Source organism: Medicago truncatula, chromosome 3, assembly GCF_003473485.1.
Source record: "Medicago truncatula cultivar Jemalong A17 chromosome 3, MtrunA17r5.0-ANR, whole genome shotgun sequence".
NCBI classification, from domain to species: domain Eukaryota; kingdom Viridiplantae; phylum Streptophyta; class Magnoliopsida; order Fabales; family Fabaceae; genus Medicago; species Medicago truncatula.
Window position 1 is genome coordinate 48,923,985 of NC_053044.1, and position 18,588 is coordinate 48,942,572.

General features: G+C 33.6%; 3 protein-coding genes across 4 annotated transcripts; 1 reads left to right on the forward strand and 2 right to left on the reverse strand.

The window, feature by feature from the left end:
* The first annotated feature begins 4,998 nt into the window (after positions 1 to 4,998).
* Positions 4,999 to 7,388, forward strand: LOC11425585 (acetolactate synthase, chloroplastic). Its single transcript, XM_003602758.4, has one exon. The coding sequence runs from the start codon at positions 5,124 to 5,126 to the stop codon at positions 7,077 to 7,079; it is 1,956 nt and encodes a 651-aa protein (XP_003602806.1). The 5' UTR covers positions 4,999 to 5,123; the 3' UTR covers positions 7,080 to 7,388.
* Positions 7,389 to 7,704: 316 nt separating this feature from the next.
* On the reverse strand, positions 7,705 to 9,732 carry LOC120575722 (uncharacterized). The gene is made up of 4 exons (XM_039831740.1): positions 9,392 to 9,732; positions 9,303 to 9,357; positions 9,077 to 9,181; positions 7,705 to 8,974 (listed from the first exon to the last, which is right to left on the reverse strand). The coding sequence occupies exons 2-4, from the start codon at positions 9,348 to 9,350 to the stop codon at positions 8,018 to 8,020; spliced, it is 1,110 nt and encodes a 369-aa protein (XP_039687674.1). The 5' UTR covers positions 9,351 to 9,357; positions 9,392 to 9,732; the 3' UTR covers positions 7,705 to 8,017.
* Positions 9,733 to 11,623: 1,891 nt separating this feature from the next.
* LOC120575723 (TITAN-like protein) lies at positions 11,624 to 16,647 on the reverse strand. Of its 2 annotated transcripts, XM_039831741.1 has the most exons (8): positions 16,450 to 16,647; positions 15,278 to 15,615; positions 15,063 to 15,189; positions 14,600 to 14,918; positions 14,408 to 14,481; positions 14,020 to 14,068; positions 13,331 to 13,752; positions 11,624 to 12,215 (listed from the first exon to the last, which is right to left on the reverse strand). In XM_039831741.1, exons 2-8 carry the CDS (start codon positions 15,586 to 15,588, stop codon positions 12,192 to 12,194), a joined length of 1,326 nt encoding a protein of 441 aa, XP_039687675.1. In that variant the 5' UTR covers positions 15,589 to 15,615; positions 16,450 to 16,647; the 3' UTR covers positions 11,624 to 12,191. The 2 variants fall into 2 exon arrangements, with proteins under 2 accessions (XP_039687675.1, XP_039687676.1); XM_039831742.1 differs by lacking the exon at positions 16,450 to 16,647 and having other exon boundaries at positions 14,020 to 14,065.
* Positions 16,648 to 18,588: the final 1,941 nt, after the last annotated feature.

The following is an 18,588-nucleotide window of genomic DNA, read 5'->3' on the forward strand; positions in this document are numbered from 1 at the left end:
TAATGGAACTAAAGTTTCAGCTTTATAAAATTCGTGATGATTGGGGTGTCCTTATTGCACCGAATAGGAACATAGATTAATTTGGAAGTTCATTTTATTCTCAAAATTCAACTTAAAAATTTATTTAACCAAACCAGATGCCTATCTACCAGGCTAATTGACAAGTTATTTTTTTGTCAAAAATAAACTTGTCATGATAACAACCGGGGTTAAAGTCTTAATTTATGTTTATTATTATTATCATTATAACTATCATAGGTCCCATCTATACGAGAGTGAGTACCAACTTTTTTTACCAAGAGTAGTACCATTCTCCCTCTGTTTTTTTTTTTTTTTTTTTTTTTTTTTTTTTTTTTTTGTGAAAGAGTAGTAGTGTAGTACCATTCTCTGGTAGTAGCTTTCATGAACAATTATTCACGTGGTATTCGATAAAAAAAATTATTTTTACTTAACAAAAATAATAGCATGGGCATCACTACGATAAGAATTTAAATCATTAAATGTTACATTTGTTTTTGGTTTCTCAATAAATATTTAAATTGTACATTGTATTTTTTCTAAATAAAATTATAATATTTGACTATGGATTGGGATGGCCAAACGGGTCCTAAATTCCATTAATATTTAGATGAGACTCAACTTTGACGGTCCATTCAGTTAAACGGCCGCCGATCTATTTTAGCCCATTTATATATGGTGGTCAATTGAACCGAGGCGGATTGTGATAGTCCATTTGCCAGCTCTAATAACACCACTCACTTGTATAGATATTTAATTATTTATTCAAGTTTTTTACAATAGTTATTTATTAAAGTTAGTAATACCAAAATATGGGAATGAAATTTTAATATTTTAAACTATTAAAAAAATGTAAAAGAAAATTCATCTTAAAAAAGAAAATTAACTTCCCTATGTCCAAATTTGATCTCAAAGTTTGTCTAAACATTTATATACATCTTTATCTAAACATTTATATACATCAAATGAGACTCAAAACCATACTTTTTTTAGATAGATTGGATACTCTATGGTCATCCATCCATTAAAAATATAATAATGGGTTAAAATTAGTTTTTTCTCTCTAAAAATATATATAGCGAATTTTGATATTAGTTTTTAAAAAATAAAATGGGATGTTTTCACCTTCCAATATTTTTATTCTTTTTTAGGTCCTTAATGGGTAATTTAATTTCATTTTAATGCTAAGTTTAAGACCCTTTTATGTTTAAGATGTATATAAATTATGTCCAACTATTATGTTCAACCCCTATTTTTTTTTTTACATAATGTTCAACCCTTATATCTCCAAATCAGGTTCATAACATGTTAAAAATATGTCAAAAATATGCCCATCAAGTACCAAAAGCAAAACATATATTTTTTGAAGAGTAAAAAATCCATTTTATTTTTTAAGGACTAAAATTAAAATTCACTAAATTTTTAGGGACTAAAAACTTATTTAACATTATTATATTGATGAATTAATGAGACCTCATCTCCTACAATTATTGTTATACCCTCACAACAACAAACGTTGCAGACAGAGTGATAAGGTAAAGAAAGTAAATGAACAAATAAAACATTTGCAGTTTCATGATCTATGAAATCTGGATACTTCAAAACGGAGACGTACTCGTATCCGATACGTATCGGATACCGATACTCCACGGATACTCGCGATACGCATCCACGAAGTATTGAAATTAATTATTTAAATTTTAATTTTTTTTTTAACGAATAATTATACGATACTTCACAGATACAGAAGGATATTTATACTTCAGGATCCTATAAAAAGATGAAGAGTAAAAAAGTTAGACAATGTTGTAAACATTCAATAGAGATGTATATGATTCAATTTTAGATATGCATCACTAGAATTGTTTCTCGATGAATCACGTAAAATTATACTTCTTGTGGATGAAGGTAACGAGAGAGGTGATTCAGTTAATCAACATTAGATAAAATTTGTGTTGGGTTCTTTTAATCAATGTTTATTTTCTTCAAGTATTTTACATACATATAAGTTTTAATATAAAAATTTTGTTAACATATCTTAGCCATATCGTATCCTAAATTTTAAAAAATTCGCATATCCGCGTACCCGTATCGTATCGTACTCGCACCCGTATCCATATACAAGCTTCATAGCTTATAATAGTAATCTTAAGGAAAGACATCTGAATTTTCGCACAGTGGAAGACATAGCCAGTGTGTGCAATAAGTTTAATGTTGTGTTGTTCCGTGAGTTTAACTTAGTTGTTTGAAGAATACTGCATAGTATATATAGAGGTTAAAGTTTGAATCATGAAGAGTCCACTTATTCATCTTAAAAATGAATTTTTAGCTATTAGATTACTTGAAAAATAAGTTTAATCTTTGATGAAGTAGAGAGGACTCATACTATCATTCGTTGGCGTCATCCTAAATGTTTTTGTATCCCCTAGACCTAAACCGTGATAGGTTCATGATTCAAATTTGCATGTTATTTGTGGAGGTATTATGAGGACCATTCATATTGAGAATGTATGTGATTGAACTCATCTGTATCAATGTGCATGTGCTCGTTGAAGCCTACCAACTTGCTGATTTATTAGCAAATTTCGGTCAATCATCACAAGACCAATTTATAATTTTTTTTTTTCTTCATAATTTTATGTAGCATGCCTTTATCTAGATTATACTTGTACCTAGTGTCATTGGGTTTCTAGTTCTTTTCTTGAGCCTTAGTGCCCTTCGGCGGCCTTTCAAAAAAAAAAGTGTGTGATATAAGTGGAAATAAGTTAGGATAAACTAAACTTTGGAAGACCTAAGTATGATATGATGCAAAAAAATTCATGACTCAAATGTAACTAGTGTTATTTGTTATAGGCTTATTTTTGAACATGTGTTTGGCATTATTTGAAAGCATAGTATGACCTATTAGGAGGGGTGGTAAAAAGGGTTGCCTCCGCCGACATGTTTAACCTATTATTTTATGTGTGTTGCGTTGAGTTGAAGTTTTGAACCCGATTTTTAATTTGTACGCCATGTTTAACCTTAACGTAAGCTAATATGTTTAAATTAACAAAGTATTTTTAGTTAAAAAACTAAATGTTTTAACGTACATAAAATATAAACTTTAATATAATAATAGCAATATAAATATTATTTGTTTACTTCAAATGACTTTATCTATCGTCTAAGGTGATTTTGACATTTTTAGCTGCTAAAACTTCTAAAAAAAACACCAGTCTTATGCATTTAAAAAAAAAAGTTTTGATCTAACATGATTCAGCGTAAACTAGATTGTTTATTTCTTCAAAAAAAGATTGTTTATAAAAAAAAAAAAAAACGAAACTAGATTGAAGGCTTTTGTTTGTTGATTTTTTTGATAGAAGCTTTTGTTAGTTGACGTTAACTGTTTGACCGTTGCATTGAAAAATGTCCTAGGAACACAAAAGATTAAAAAATCCAGCGGCAGTTAACTGCCGTCAGTTTTCTAGTTATGACTTAACGGTAGTTAACTACCGCTGGAAATATTTTACTTGTATTGTTAAGAACTTCTGAATGTCAAAAAAGCAATTGTCTAACTATTTATACTGCCATTCGTGGAAAAGAAAAGCAATAAAATAGAATCTTAAGATGACGCACTTTAAAAAAAAAAAGGTTAAATATGTTTTTGGTCCCTATAAATATACCAAATTTTCGTTTTAGTCCCTCTAAAATTATCCTTCAACTTTTAGTCCCTAAAAATTTTTTCATCTTCACTTTTGGTCCCTATTTTAAAGTAAACTCATATGTAGAATACATATTTTTGAATAAAATTTTGCACAAAAATTCATAATATTATAAGAATCTCTTCAAAAAAAAATTAGAATTTTTTAACAAAACATGAATTTAATATGAATTTTTATATGTTTGACGGTTAAAAATTCATAATTAATTTATGTTTTGTTAAAAAATTTCTAATTTTTTGGGAGAATATTTTTTACAATATTCTACACATTTCTGCACAATTTTATTAAAAAAATACAAATCTTAACTTAAAAATAGGGACCAAAAGTAGTGATTGAAAACTTTATAGGGACTAAAAGTTGAAGGAAAATTTTAGAGGGACTAAAACGAAAAACTGATATATTTATAGGGACCAAAAGCATATTTAATCCAAAAAAAATTAACTCATAAAGCCTTTTTTATTTTTTTTAATAAAGGATAAGGTTTTTTCCTAATGCTATAAAGAAAAAGGTTGAAGATCGACCAAAAGAAAAAAGGTTGAAGTCTGGTTTATTTGTTTATTTTATTTTTGATTTTTAATTGGATCAGGTGAAAGCAAATATATAATAGTAGTTCGATTTATATTCAACAAACTTTTAAGCAAAATCAATTAATTTAAAAGCTATTTTAGTTGCTTTATAATCAAACATTTTCTATTTTTTTTTGGTAGATAGACGAAATGGCAAAACCATTATAAACTCACACACACAAGTGGAGGTATCGGGGTTCGAACCCCAATCATAACATCCGGCCTAACAATTTCGGTATTTTACCAGTTGAGCTAGGTCTTCTAGATTCAAACATTTTCTATTATAAATGAATTAATCATTTTTCGCTTTTGCTCCCTTGTTGGCCTTCGTCATACGGCTGTTGTTTACATAGTTAATTCTATTTTCTTCTCCCATTGCTTTGGATTAGGCTATACTAAAATGTCAGGGATTGATTTCTTTACTTTACTTTTGGGCTGGTTCGATACAATACCACATACATCATTAATTAAATGAACATGGGATGATGATTAGTTTTTTACCACTGAGATTTAGTTTACTTCGTTGTAAAATAGGGAAAATATTTTATTTTTTATATTAAAATCAACATCTTCTCATTTTAGATATTTTTATTCTAAAAAAGAGAAAAGAATATACAACTACAAATATTTTCACCCAGATGATGATTATCACGCGGGGAACCACAAATAAAATAAGTACGTTTACAATCTTAACCAAAGCAGCAGCAAAAAGACAAGGGCAAGAAAGTAAAAAAGAAACAAAACATTTCTCAGTCTCACAAAAACAATCTTAAAACAAGACAAGACAACGACCCTGATTCACAGTTGCAAACTCTCACACTCTGCCTTCACTTCAACCATGGCAGCCACCACCACTACTACTCCTTCCAGATCTCCTTTCCATTCGCACCCTCCTTTCCCTAAACGCACCACCACACTCACATTCCCTCTCTCTCCCATTCTCAACAAACCAAAAACCACTCACTCTCTTATCGGAATCTCATGCTCCCTCAAACCCTTCACAGCACCACCTTCCACCACCACCACCGTCGATGAGCCTTTCACCTCTCGTTTCTCCTCCACCCAACCCCGAAAAGGCTCCGACATTCTCGTTGAAGCCTTAGAACGCGAAGGCGTTACCAACGTCTTCGCTTACCCTGGCGGCGCTTCCATGGAGATCCACCAAGCTCTCACCCGTTCCAAAACCATCCGTAACATACTCCCCCGTCACGAACAAGGTGGTGTCTTCGCCGCCGAAGGCTACGCTCGCTCCTCCGGTCTTCCCGGCGTTTGTATCGCCACCTCTGGTCCCGGTGCCACCAACTTAGTCAGCGGCCTCGCCGATGCTTTGATGGACAGTGTCCCTCTCATCGCTATTACCGGTCAAGTTCCCCGGAGAATGATCGGAACTGATGCTTTTCAAGAAACACCTATAGTTGAAGTAACGAGATCTATCACAAAGCATAACTATCTCATTCTTGATGTTGAAGATATTCCTAGGGTTGTCAAAGAAGCGTTTTTCCTTGCAACTTCCGGCCGCCCCGGCCCGGTTCTCATTGATGTACCCAAAGATGTTCAACAACAACTCGCTGTTCCGAATTGGTCCGAGCCCATTAAGCTAACTGGTTATTTATCCAGGTTACCTAAGATTCCTGGTGAGGCTCAGTTAGAACAGGTTTTGAGGTTGTTGTTAGAATCTGAAAAACCTGTTTTGTATGTTGGTGGTGGTTGTTTGAATTCTAGTGATGAATTGAAGCGGTTTGTGGAGTTAACTGGTGTTCCTGTTGCTAGTACTTTGATGGGATTAGGTAGTTATCCTATTGGAGGTGAACATTCTCTTTCAATGTTGGGTATGCATGGAACTGTTTATGCTAATTATGCTGTTGATAATAGTGATCTGTTGCTTGCTTTTGGGGTTAGGTTTGATGATAGAGTTACTGGAAAGTTAGAAGCTTTTGCTAGTAGGGCTAAGATTGTTCATATAGATATTGATTCAGCTGAGATTGGGAAGAATAAGATTCCACATCTGTCGATTTGTGCGGATATGAAGGTGGCGTTGGAAGGTCTTAATAGAGTTTTGGAGAGTAAAGGAATCAAGGGGAAGCTTGATTTTGAGGCATGGAGGCAGGAGTTGAATGTGCAGAAGTTAAAATTTCCTCTTGGTTTTAAGACATTTGAGGATGCTATTTCGCCTCAGTATGCTATTCAGGTGCTTGATGAGTTGACGAATGGTGACGCTATTGTTAGTACTGGTGTTGGACAGCATCAAATGTGGTCTGCTCAGTTTTACAAGTATAAGAGACCTAGGCAGTGGTTAACTTCTGGTGGACTTGGTGCCATGGGTTTTGGATTACCTGCTGCTATCGGTGCTGCTGTTGCTAACCCTGATGCAATTGTCGTTGATATTGACGGGGATGGTAGTTTTATGATGAACGTTCAAGAGTTAGCTACTATAAGAGTAGAGAATCTTCCGGTTAAGATCCTGTTGTTGAATAATCAACATTTGGGTATGGTTGTTCAATGGGAGGATAGATTCTACAAGGCAAATAGAGCTCATACTTATCTTGGTGACCCTTCTAAGGAGGATGAGATTTTCCCTAACATGCTTGGATTTGCTGATGCCTGTGGAATACCGGCTGCTCGTGTGACCAAGAAGGAAGAGCTTAGAGAAGCTATTCAGAAAATGTTGGAAACTCCCGGTCCTTATCTTCTTGATGTCATTGTACCTCATCAAGAACATGTATTGCCAATGATTCCTAGTAATGGTTCATTCAAGGATGTGATCACGGAGGGTGATGGAAGAAGGAGTTATTGATTGCTCGAGCAAAACGAGATATGATATATTCCTTGTGTGTTGTTTTGTACAATATATAAAATTATTGTTATCATAGTTGCATGATTTGACATTTAGTAAGCTAAGCATCCTAGTTTAGTTTGTGCTTTTGTAGTAATTTTGATGGCATGTGTCTTTGTAGAGTGCCATAGCTGTTGTTGTACCACCGTTTTTATTTGCCGTAGTGAGTTTGAGGTTGAAGTCAGAGATAGTAGTAGCACTTCTAGTCTTAGAATTCGAATAAAATCTGATTTCATTTTGAAAATGAGACAAAGATCCTATTAGAGTGAATATTGAATCTAGTTTTATTTCCGTTTTAGTATTCAATTAACTTTTAGCTTCAACAAATTTACCATTCGATTAATCAGCTTCATGGACAACATTGTTGTCTTGGTCTGCACGTTTTAGAATCAAGATGCCAGCACAGATTAATGTGGCACCACTCAGTTAACTAAGATTTGTACTTGCTTGACCAATTTTTCTATCTTGCTGATAAATCAGAATGGCTGGTATATGCAAAAGGGACAACTTTATAGTTATATGAGAATCTAAGAGCTTGATTTGATTGCTACACATTAAGCATAAAACAAAAGAGCATACCAAAAGATAAATTGCATTTTGGTACATTCCAAGTTGCACTATGATGTTTACAGTAAGACATAAAATAAAAAGTCTTGAAAACCATTTAACTGATAAGAAAAAATGGGGTTTGGTTAAAATAGACAAACCAATACCTCAATTAATTAAACATAAAAATACAAACAACCCAGATGATTTTGGAATACATATGCATCCAAAGCAGTAACTAATAAGTGGTATTCTATTTATATGTGCTAATTTATTCATTCTACAAAGTACGACAGGGAAATTCACATCTCCTTTCTGCAGTTCAAACTTCAGCTGTGTCATCCAATTAACATTCATTCAACTACCTGAGATGAAGCAGCTGATGTGTCAAAGGATTCTTTTCTGACTAAAAGACAAGTGATTCTTGAAGGATTGGAATTAGTATTACTGGAATGAGTGTTGTTATCAAGACTACAGATCACAAAATCAGGGCGGTGAAGCGCGAGATGCAGCCGATCCTTTCCAACTACATAAGCAGATGCATCAAGCAGCACATGCCAATTGTTCCTGTGAGCCTCTGAGATCCAATGCATTGTTCCACTAGCATCTGCTGGATAAGAGAATAAGCCTTTTGGACTGATTTTACACCTCCTCCTAAAGTTTTGACTTAACTGAGACCCTTTAATCCTCAAGTCCAACCAAGTCTTTGGTGCAGGGATTACCTTTGACTCCTTAAAACAAGCAAATTCCTTTATAAAATCTTCTTCTTGATCAAGAATGGTCATGTAGTAGTTTCCTTTAATAAAAGGGTAACTTTCTCCTACCAACATCATAGCATCCTTGTAGCTTGGAGTGAAGAGAACAAGGTATTCGTCATCTGTCAAACCGTAATGCTTCAAAACCTTATTTTGAGCTTGAATTTCGGGGATCGATATGAAACTTCCGGTAAATGAGGATTTCTTGTTGAGAATATCAAGTAACCTTGATTGCTCTAGTTGAATCTTGGCCCTATCAGACTCAGGTAGACTACTACCAAATGTATATGAAGAAGAATCTCTAGGACTTGGAGTCCCTCTTGGTGACTTTCCCTTTTCATCTAACGGTTCTTCATTGATGATAAAGGTAGACATGTCTATCCCATTTCCATCTCCTTCAATCAACCTTGAATATTCTGGATACTTTGCTAGAACATACTGTTCAACATATTCCATTTCTTTTGGTGTGATTGGACCTGACCATCTAATATCGAATTCGCGGATAGTTGATATCGCTTCAGCTATGATGTGAGCTGGAATCATTGCATGTCCTTTCTGTTTTGATACAATTCACACCATTTTTCAGCTTCAATTCAATTGGTACAATAACACAATCTCAACCAACAAACAAAGTAAAAGTTGGAACATCATAGTTACCTTTAAGACCATGCTGTTTGATTTGCAACTTTCTGCAATTATTTTATGTGTTGCACCTTTCTTAACGTCCTTGACTTCATTTTCTACAATCTCCGGATAAGTTACCTAACAAAGATTTAAGTGTATGTAAACTTCTGAATTATTGAAGCTTTAGAGGTTGAAAAAAAAAAACATCATATAAGGACAAACTTTAACTGAATATATCTTTGAATTGTGACAACTTTACCTCAGATCCTGCTTCTGAAATTTCATGCTCCTGGCTATTTGTTCCCATACTAATATTTATCTTCACTTACAAAAACAAAAAGATAACTACTTTTCAGTGCCTAATACCTTATAAAATCTTGGGTAGAAGACAGAAAGATGACCCACAAAAAAAGGTCTAATTTTTTACAAGCCCTGTTGAAATCAGAAGTGGGTTTTGGAAGATTGACACAATCATGTGAGGATCACAAAATTGAACAAAACAAATACACATAAACAAGAAACAGAAGGAAGATGTTAAACACAAGACATGTCCTAATCAAAGCTTACTTCAGAAACTATTTAATTGAAGATGTGAATCTTATTGCAAAGTAATCAAGAAACAATGATTTTGAATTGGAGTTGATGGTGAAATGGTGGTAATGGTATCTTCCTATTGCCTTAACCACGGTTTGCACAATATTCTCCAGATTATTCGTTTGGAGTATTATTAATTATTGGGTTTTTCAATTTCAACACTCAAAAACTAAAGCTTAATTATAATTTGAACCAATTAATTATTCTTAATTATGCTAGGCTTAGATTATTGAGGTGCAGCTATCGATTGGCAACAGCATCACCGTATTTGTTTATTGGCTATGCAACGTCCCTCCGGGAATTATATATTCTTGATGGAAAATGACCATTATAGAATCTTCATGAAATGTCAACATAGTGCTTGGCCTTATTTTGAACACTTTTTCTAAGCATATTTTACAAGCATATTTTGATGAGATTTTGAGTTAAATTTAATAACTATGAACTGATTTAGATGAAAAATTTCTAACAGTAATAGTCATCTTATAATTCACACCATATATTATATGTACATACATTTCATTGAGAAATTTTTATATGGACATTTACACTTTACAGGTATTATTAACTTATTATTATATACTTTTAGCATCTAATCACATTACTGATTTATTTTCTTTGAATTGCAGGGATTGGATATTCGACAACCTAAACAACAAATTTGCAGGAGCACACAAAAAAGGTTGGCAGACCGCTTTCATGGTGGCGTGTTGGTACTTATGGAAGTGGAGGAACAAAAGCATATTTGAAGAAGATTTTCAATGTCCAAACAATCCAACAAATGTTATTCTCAAGATGGCAATGAGATTGATAGTTGCGAACAAACACATGTGACTGGATGGTCTCATCAAAAGGACACTATTTTCATTGGATGGAAATGGCCTCAGGATGGTTGGGTCAAGCTCAACTGTGATGGTGCGCATAAAAACTCAATTAACCTTTCCGGATGTGGTGGCCTTCTTTGCGATAGCAATGGCATTTGTTTGATCAGTTATGCTCGTAAAATTGGAGCTTGTGATGCGTTTCATGCAGAGATGTGGGTCATGTATTTGGGTTTGGAGCTAGTTCGGAGACGGGGGATTACTCACCTTCAAGTTGTAAGTGATTCCAAGGTGTTGGTCGACATGATAACAGGAAATTGCAATATTAATGGGAGTGCTCCTACCTTGGTTCGGCGCATCCGTGAGTTTAAAGACATGAATTGGCATGTTTAAATTAATCATACTTGACGTGAAGGCAATAGAGCAGCCGATTGGTTAGCTAACTTTAGTTTAACTTTGAACGCTTTTGATTTCCATGTAATGGAGACTCCTCCGAGAGAGCTTCAAAATATTCTCTTTGATGACAGATTCGGCGCTTGCATGCCTCGGAATGTTCGTTTAGTTTTGTTGTTTTCTTCTTGGACTTTTGCCCTCTTTTGTTCCAAAAAAAAAAAAAAAACTTATTATTATATAAACAATTATAAAAAAAATCTGCCCATACAATTTAAAACAATCTTCTAGAGATGATTATGCCATATAGAGATGCCTTCAAAAGAATAGCAGATTAAGACAAGGACAACATGATTACTATAAAGGTTTCAGTATAAGTAAATAAACATTAACGTAAGGAAAGGAGCAACCGCACAGGGGAATGATAGATTAATAAGAATTGTTGAGGTGCCCCATTAAAAAATGACTTGCATGATGGAATTGTTTTAAATTTTTTAGAGCTCATTATTTCCTCTTAAGATAATATTAAAGATTTCAGAATATTTGTTTCACATTATGGAAGAAAAGTCAGTTTTCCAAAACAAAAATAACTCAAACTTTTCGAAAACAAAAACTATCGAGCAATTGGAAAATCTTAATGCCAAGTCTTCTTCATGCTTTATGAAATGACAACAGTTCATGAACTACATGGATCGGTGTTTGAAAATGACCCAGTAACCCCCCACAAGTCTTCTTCCAGCTTTTAGAATGAACCAATCTTAAAGATGCGTGTCAATGCCCAAAAAAAGAACATCTTTAAAGAGAGATAAGTGCAGTTTAATTTCTCAAGCTCAGTATTTTGTATACTACTATGAACACATTGTCCTATGATCAAAATCACACTGTTTGGAAAAAATGAAACATTCAGTAATTGCACATACGTTGTGCCGATCAACCTCTGGTGCTATAAAGCTACCATCATGGCATGATTCAGACAACAGTCGGACCTATTGCAGGTCATTTATAGGCAACTATAACCTTGTAGTCAAACTAGTTGGTAACGGATAGAAATGATAACATGAAATGTACAATGGATTCCCTATTATCACAATCATTGATGCAGACCAACAACCCTCACCCGTTGCTTAATGAGTGTACATGTTTTACTGATCCATTGTTGTGGTTGTGGGTCAATGCTATACAATGACTGCAGTTTTCCCCTTAGGATCAACATGAACTCACAATGTTTCATTGTGTTAGTTCCATCAAGTCTCCAATGTTAAAGATGCTGAAATGCGTATATACATTAAAGCTGATTCCCCGAACATGTTTGCCGCCAGAAATTTCACCCACTTGCTTAGTCATTAATCGCCACCATTATCCATCCGCTGCAAAGAAAAAGGGAACATGTTCAAATATTTACAGATTGATGAATGATATATGCACATATATGAAAATAATAACTTAGAGGTGCATTGCAGAAGGAAAGGCCTAGACAATAGATCAGCAACTTGGATTGAAGTTACAGCTATAAAATTATACGCATATTAGCAGCGTTTCTTTCAAATTTCACCCTCAAAATTATGTATTTTTGTCATGAAGCCACTCTAGAGAGAGGCAACAAACTGAGTCATAAGGATCAATTCTGCTAAGGAAACTTTTATGCACTATTTTTTTTTTTAAAAGATGAAGAATCCAAAGAAATCATTAATTATTCATTAAACAAACACAGAAACTAATTACGTTAAAATTCACAACAAAAAAAAAAAAAACTGTTAATTTAAGCTTTAAACAAGCCAGACATGCTAACCTAGTAACCTGCTATCAAAATATATTTGTTTCTTAAAGAAAGTTTTACTGACTCTGTAAGTTGTCTCATGGTTAGTTAGCCAGAAACCCCTTTCAAAAATGTTTATCCGTATACAATTGATACCACCATTCTAGACATGGTGGTGTGATCAGTCTGAAGCACTCTGCCCAACGGCGAAGCTAGCACAATATTTATGAGGAGGCCAAATACAAAAAAATATATATATATTTTAAAAACTAATATATTGAACTTAATCAATAACGATAATTTTTACTTATATTTAATGAAACGACAGCAAAGAAAATAAAATCTAACAATAATTATTTATAAAAGTTGTGCTCTATGAAGTTTTAAGTCAATTTATCTATAATTGATACTAAACTAAATAGATTATCTATATTTTATTGATATCATCCCTCTTTAAACCAACAAAAATTGTTTGGAGTAGCCAAATAATATATCAATGGGGTAGCTACATACAAAACTATACTACATTATTCAAGATTTTTTTTTTCTTTTGGGGTAGCAAATGCTACCCCATTGATATAAAACCAACCGCCCCTGACTCTGCCCATTTTGCAACCCATATACCAAACATGCCAAGCTTGGGCTCGGTCAGGCACAAAGCAGACTGGTTTTGACAGACAGTTTTGAAACAAATCAAACCCATAATATTTAGAATGTAAAACGCACCATTCTTTTGCTAACATAAGGTTGTATCTTGATTGGCATCTCAGGTTGAGCTTCAACATTTGACAACTCTTGTTTCTCCTTTTCAAATTCTTTTCTGGATTCTCTTCTGCTACCAGATTGCCAGACTCTACCAAAATTAGGAAGCCAGTTGGCATCACATTCGTTCCTCACAATCTCTCCCCTCTTTTCCATCTCCATTTCAATCTTTCTCTTTTCTGCCCAAGCAGCTCCAACACGTTTAGGATTCAACTTTTTGTGCTTCCCTGACTTGTTTGAATGGGAGACAAGGTCTCCTAAAACAGGCTTCGGATGCATCTGAACTCCCTCAGTTGTTTCAAACCAAGGCGGAGGTGCTCCAGAATGAACATTTCCACCACCATTTTCAGCAGGCACAAAAGATATCCGGGTGAGCATTTGTATACCTGAAAATGCAGAGTCATTAGTAGACAATGCATCATGCACACTAGTTTACCATCACATTCACAGCCTCCTCAATGTTATCTATCTAAGAGCAAGTCATAATGCCACAGAGAACTTTTTTTTTCTGCATTCAAGTCTTCAAATATTTTGCACATAGGTGCAAATGCAATAGTGCTATGAAAAATTACATATTCAATTGGCACATGCTCCCCAACTTTATAGAATTATAAGAACTTAAGAAAAATATATAGTTATAGATAGATGAACACCTTGCGGACCGCTCTCTCCGCTGACCACTTTACCATTATCAAGAACCTGCTATATTCATAAGAAATGCAATGCCTTTATCAGTGTTTAAATTAGACATTAGAAAGCTACAGAGCAAGAGGGGAGCAACAATCAGAATAATGTGAAAATAGAAATTAGAGATTATAAAATATACAAGCATGCATTGCGAGAAGCAAACTATAATCCTTGATCATGAAGACAAGAAAATTTTAGATAACTTTAGGAAAAACTTTAGATACATTGATCTTACAAACCAATGAATCACCAACCAACAATTGCTGAAAGTCTGAAACTCAATAGTTAGATTCTCAAGCAGAAGAGTCAAAGCCTAAGAAACCCTCCCCTCTTCCCCCCAACACATAGACTTACCGCTTTATTACATGAGTATCCATCACTTGACCATTGTCCACTATTATAAGGGAGTTTGTGACTTCTCCGTTCAGCTGAGACACAAAGCATAAGCACACGGAAGATAAGTCTCAACTTTTTAACAAATCCCGCAAGTGACCGATAATTGTAAAGAATAAGGAATGACATTTCCAATAGACAGGGTAAGCATACCTGCAAAATCCTGCAAAGCAAGGGTATTCGCACTGGAGCATGCTTCCGAAGGTAAAGAAGATTTACCAATATCTAAAAGGCCAGTATTTCCAACTCCGGAGTGACCTGAAGAGGATACCTGATACTCATTTGTGTAGCAGTGTAAAGGCAAAACAACATTCGAGTTCACAGAATTGGAATAAATATTATTTTTAAAACTATCAATATTTTCATTGTTCGATTGATTATGGATATCACTTGAAGGTCCAAAAACTGCTCCAGGACTTTCCTCACTTTGCAATGAAGCTTCTTTTTTAAGGTTTGCGCACCTCTTGTCCCACTGCACTAGCAAAGAAATGACAAATGATGAACAAATGCTTTTTTGTAACTTGATGAGCAAATGCATTCTATATAATGAGTTATTTTATATAAAAAAAAATAAAAAAAAATCCCTAAAAAACAGACATAAGATTTTATATGGCACCTTTGCAACGTCATTATGAGAAACTGTAAACACATCCAGCTGATCCACTGTGCCACCATATTTCCAAAAGAAGTGCTTCAAATTATTCACATGTTCTACACTTGCTAGGTGACGAATCGCATTTTCACTGCCTCGAGAACAAGAGAACGTTCATTACAATTTAGCTAAAGAAAACCTGGACAATAGTTCATAAATTGAAAACAAAAAATTGATACCAGGCAAAAGAACTGGAGTGCTCATCGATATCTTGGTCACAGAAAACACACCAGAAGCGATTGCCGGAAGCAAGTTGAGGAGTAAGAGGAGAAGGTGTTTTGAGGAAGAAGCGAACATCGGAGAGTTTGTTTTTGAAGCGAGAGAGGAAGGTGGAAAGGGATTGTTTGTGCTTAGGGAAATACTTGTGGCGAAGACCTTGGTCATGATTTATTTTGCAAACCTTGCAGAACTCAAACTCACTTTTCTTCTTCTCCTTTGTGCCTGTTTTAGGCTTGGCACTCTTGCTCTTGTTCTCAGATTGCTCCCTCATTATAAATGGATTCTCTTTCGGCTGTCCCTACGAACGAAAACACCATGGTGAATTTAACTTATCATTCACACTTTCTCATGTAGACAAGAATGTCATTTCAATGGTTTGAATGGTAAAGTAACAATGACAATAAAGTCCCAAATGGCAGAGTCTATATTGGGCAAGGCCGCACTACTCAACCAACCCAACATTAGCCACGGGAAGTGCTCGTAAAGCCTAAAAGCTGATAACTCCAACAGCCAGTTACAAAATTAGAAAAACAGATAAATATTGAACTATAGATACAATTATTGCAAGCTTCAGCACCTTACTTATTTACTATGGGTTTAATTTTGAGTTTTTTCTAATTAAAACTCGAATGGACTATAACTTTTTTTTTTTTTTTCATATGGTGCGACAACAGCAATCAATAACAACAAGAACACCATTCAAAAAATAAATAAGAAAATAACAACAACAACCAAGCTTTATCCCACTAAGTGGGGCCGGCTACATGGATCAAATTATGCCATAATGTTCTATCATAAACCATATTATTTGGTTCCAAGTCATTAATCTCAAAGTCTTTCATAATAGTTTCTCTTATAGTTTTTCTAGGTCTTTGTCTCTAGTGATCTAACTATCCTCCATCTCATATACTCTCCTTACTGCATAATATACAGGTCATCTTTTCTATTGTATGTGGTACCCCAACCATTAAACAATTCAAAAATGATGAGTAACCCAGTACATTGGTTTCATAAGAAAAGTTGAAGATTTGAAGAAACAATAAGTGTGTGAATTAAGGGTAGTATCAGAAATTGAGCAAACGTATTCATTAAACAACTATGATTTGAATAGGAATCAGATTCTCCCAGGCACCTTTTTCAATCGTAAGCCCCACCCCTCTCTTTCTTTCTGCGACGCAATTCAATCATTAGTGCGTTGCCTTTTGTAGGGGTGACCATCGCGGTGGAATCGCATGCTACAGGAGAAGGGAAGGAAAATTCTAATTTATTAAAAAAAAAAAGGAAATTTAGAAGGAATTCCTCACAGTTTCTGATACACGGACAACTCTGGTGTGTTTTCCGGCAAGGAGAGTTCACTGTGACTCCAATTTGTATCTGATGCAATGCAAGGGCGAAGCAGCACACAGCTCCTGAGTTTTGTGCTTTTTCGATCAAATAATTAGATTATCTCAAATAAACTTTTGAGTCGCTATATTATGGCATATAGATATACTGTATCAATTTATTATATTAATTAATGAGTTAAAAACACATACTACTTTATCATAATCGTTAATGTATGTGACAACATAAAAAAAATGCATCATTAAATACTTTTTCAAAAAATGTGAAACAATTTCCCTTATTCCAAACTCCAAAAAAAAACCTAAAAAACAAGGTATATAAATTGAAGGAGAAAACTTAGGTACAATTCCTTAGGTGCTTTTCGTATGGTTCTTAACTAAAAATACATATTTTTTGGATATAACAAACATTGAGAAAATTATGAATTTGAGGAAATCATGGTGAATTTAGTTAAGAACCATACGAAAAGCACCTAAGGAATTGTACCTAAGTTTTCTCCTAAATTGAACTCTATAGTAAAAGTATGTTTATTTTTTGTCTTTAGTTTATGACGATTGGCATCTTCAAAAGGGAGTGCATTGAGCTTGGTGGCATAATTCCATCTCTTTGCTTTTTTTTTCTTTTTTTTTTTTATCTAAAAATTATAAGTAGATTTGAAATTGTGATTGTCATAAAATAAAACGACACTAAATTTCATGTCTCGGTAGCGTAAATTGTTATTTTACATGCGTATCCAATCAAATCATATCAAATGGATATTTTTAAAAATATGAGGGAATCAATCTAAAAAAGAAGCATCACAGTGTAATTTGATTGCATACATGCATAAATAAAATTGTCTAGTATGAAGGAACCCAATCTAGAGAAGATGTATTTGTCCCAAAAGATTTACACGTGTTATAATTTTACTTTTGGGACAAAAAATCTTCTCTGTAGTGATTAGGAAAAAATGGATTTAAAGAACATAACGGTGTGTGTTTGGTTTATCTTTGGATAAAATTGATTATGACATAATTGATTATGATAGAATTGATTTTGAAAGAATTGATTTTGAGATAATTGATTTACGTTTGGATACAATAATGCAAAATTGATTAAACCCACTAAATGTCATGTGGATATTTTTGATCAAAATTGTTTTTGAATGTATAAGTACTAAAATAGACATAGCTAAATACAAATAAATAGGCATAGTTCAATGTAGATCAATATTAAATGTAGATATATTTTTTTAATTTAAATAAATAAAATTTTTATATATTAATTTAAAAAATAAAAAATACGATCGTTAAACCAATTTTTTTACAATTATTTGTTCATATATTTTATATATTTTTTATAAAATATATTTAAGTTAAATAATACTAAAGTTAGTTGCCAAAAATGATAAAAAAAATATAGCCTAAAAGAAAGGTAAAAGAAAAAATACAGTAAATCTGAATGGAAACGCCGTAAAGAAAAATCCAAAACTTGGTAACTCATAACCATAAATATTTTCTGGAGGTTAATTTGGTTCGTTAAATTTTCTAGTTAAATTTGGTTCATCAAATCAAATTAAATACAAAGCAAAAAAGGAGGATTGATAAAGGACAATAAAGGAAAATAATAGGTTGTAATAATCAAAATATAAATTTTATTGGAAAATTGATTCTAGTTAACTCCAAAGTTAGGAATTGTAGCTTCACCTAGAATTGCTTTTAGAGATGAGAATTGATTTTGAGAAGTTAAACCAAACATGTTGGAATCGTTAGTTTTCACTTTTGAAACCAGCAGAATTGCTTTTAAAGGATGCAGAAGCTGAAACAAACATACACGTAATTGTTGTCCTTTTCATTGTTTTCACTTTTTCTAGTAGTTTAGCGCCAAGGCTCCCGCCATTGTATCGTCGTAGGTGTGAAAAAGTGAAAAATCTCAAATTCGAATTATG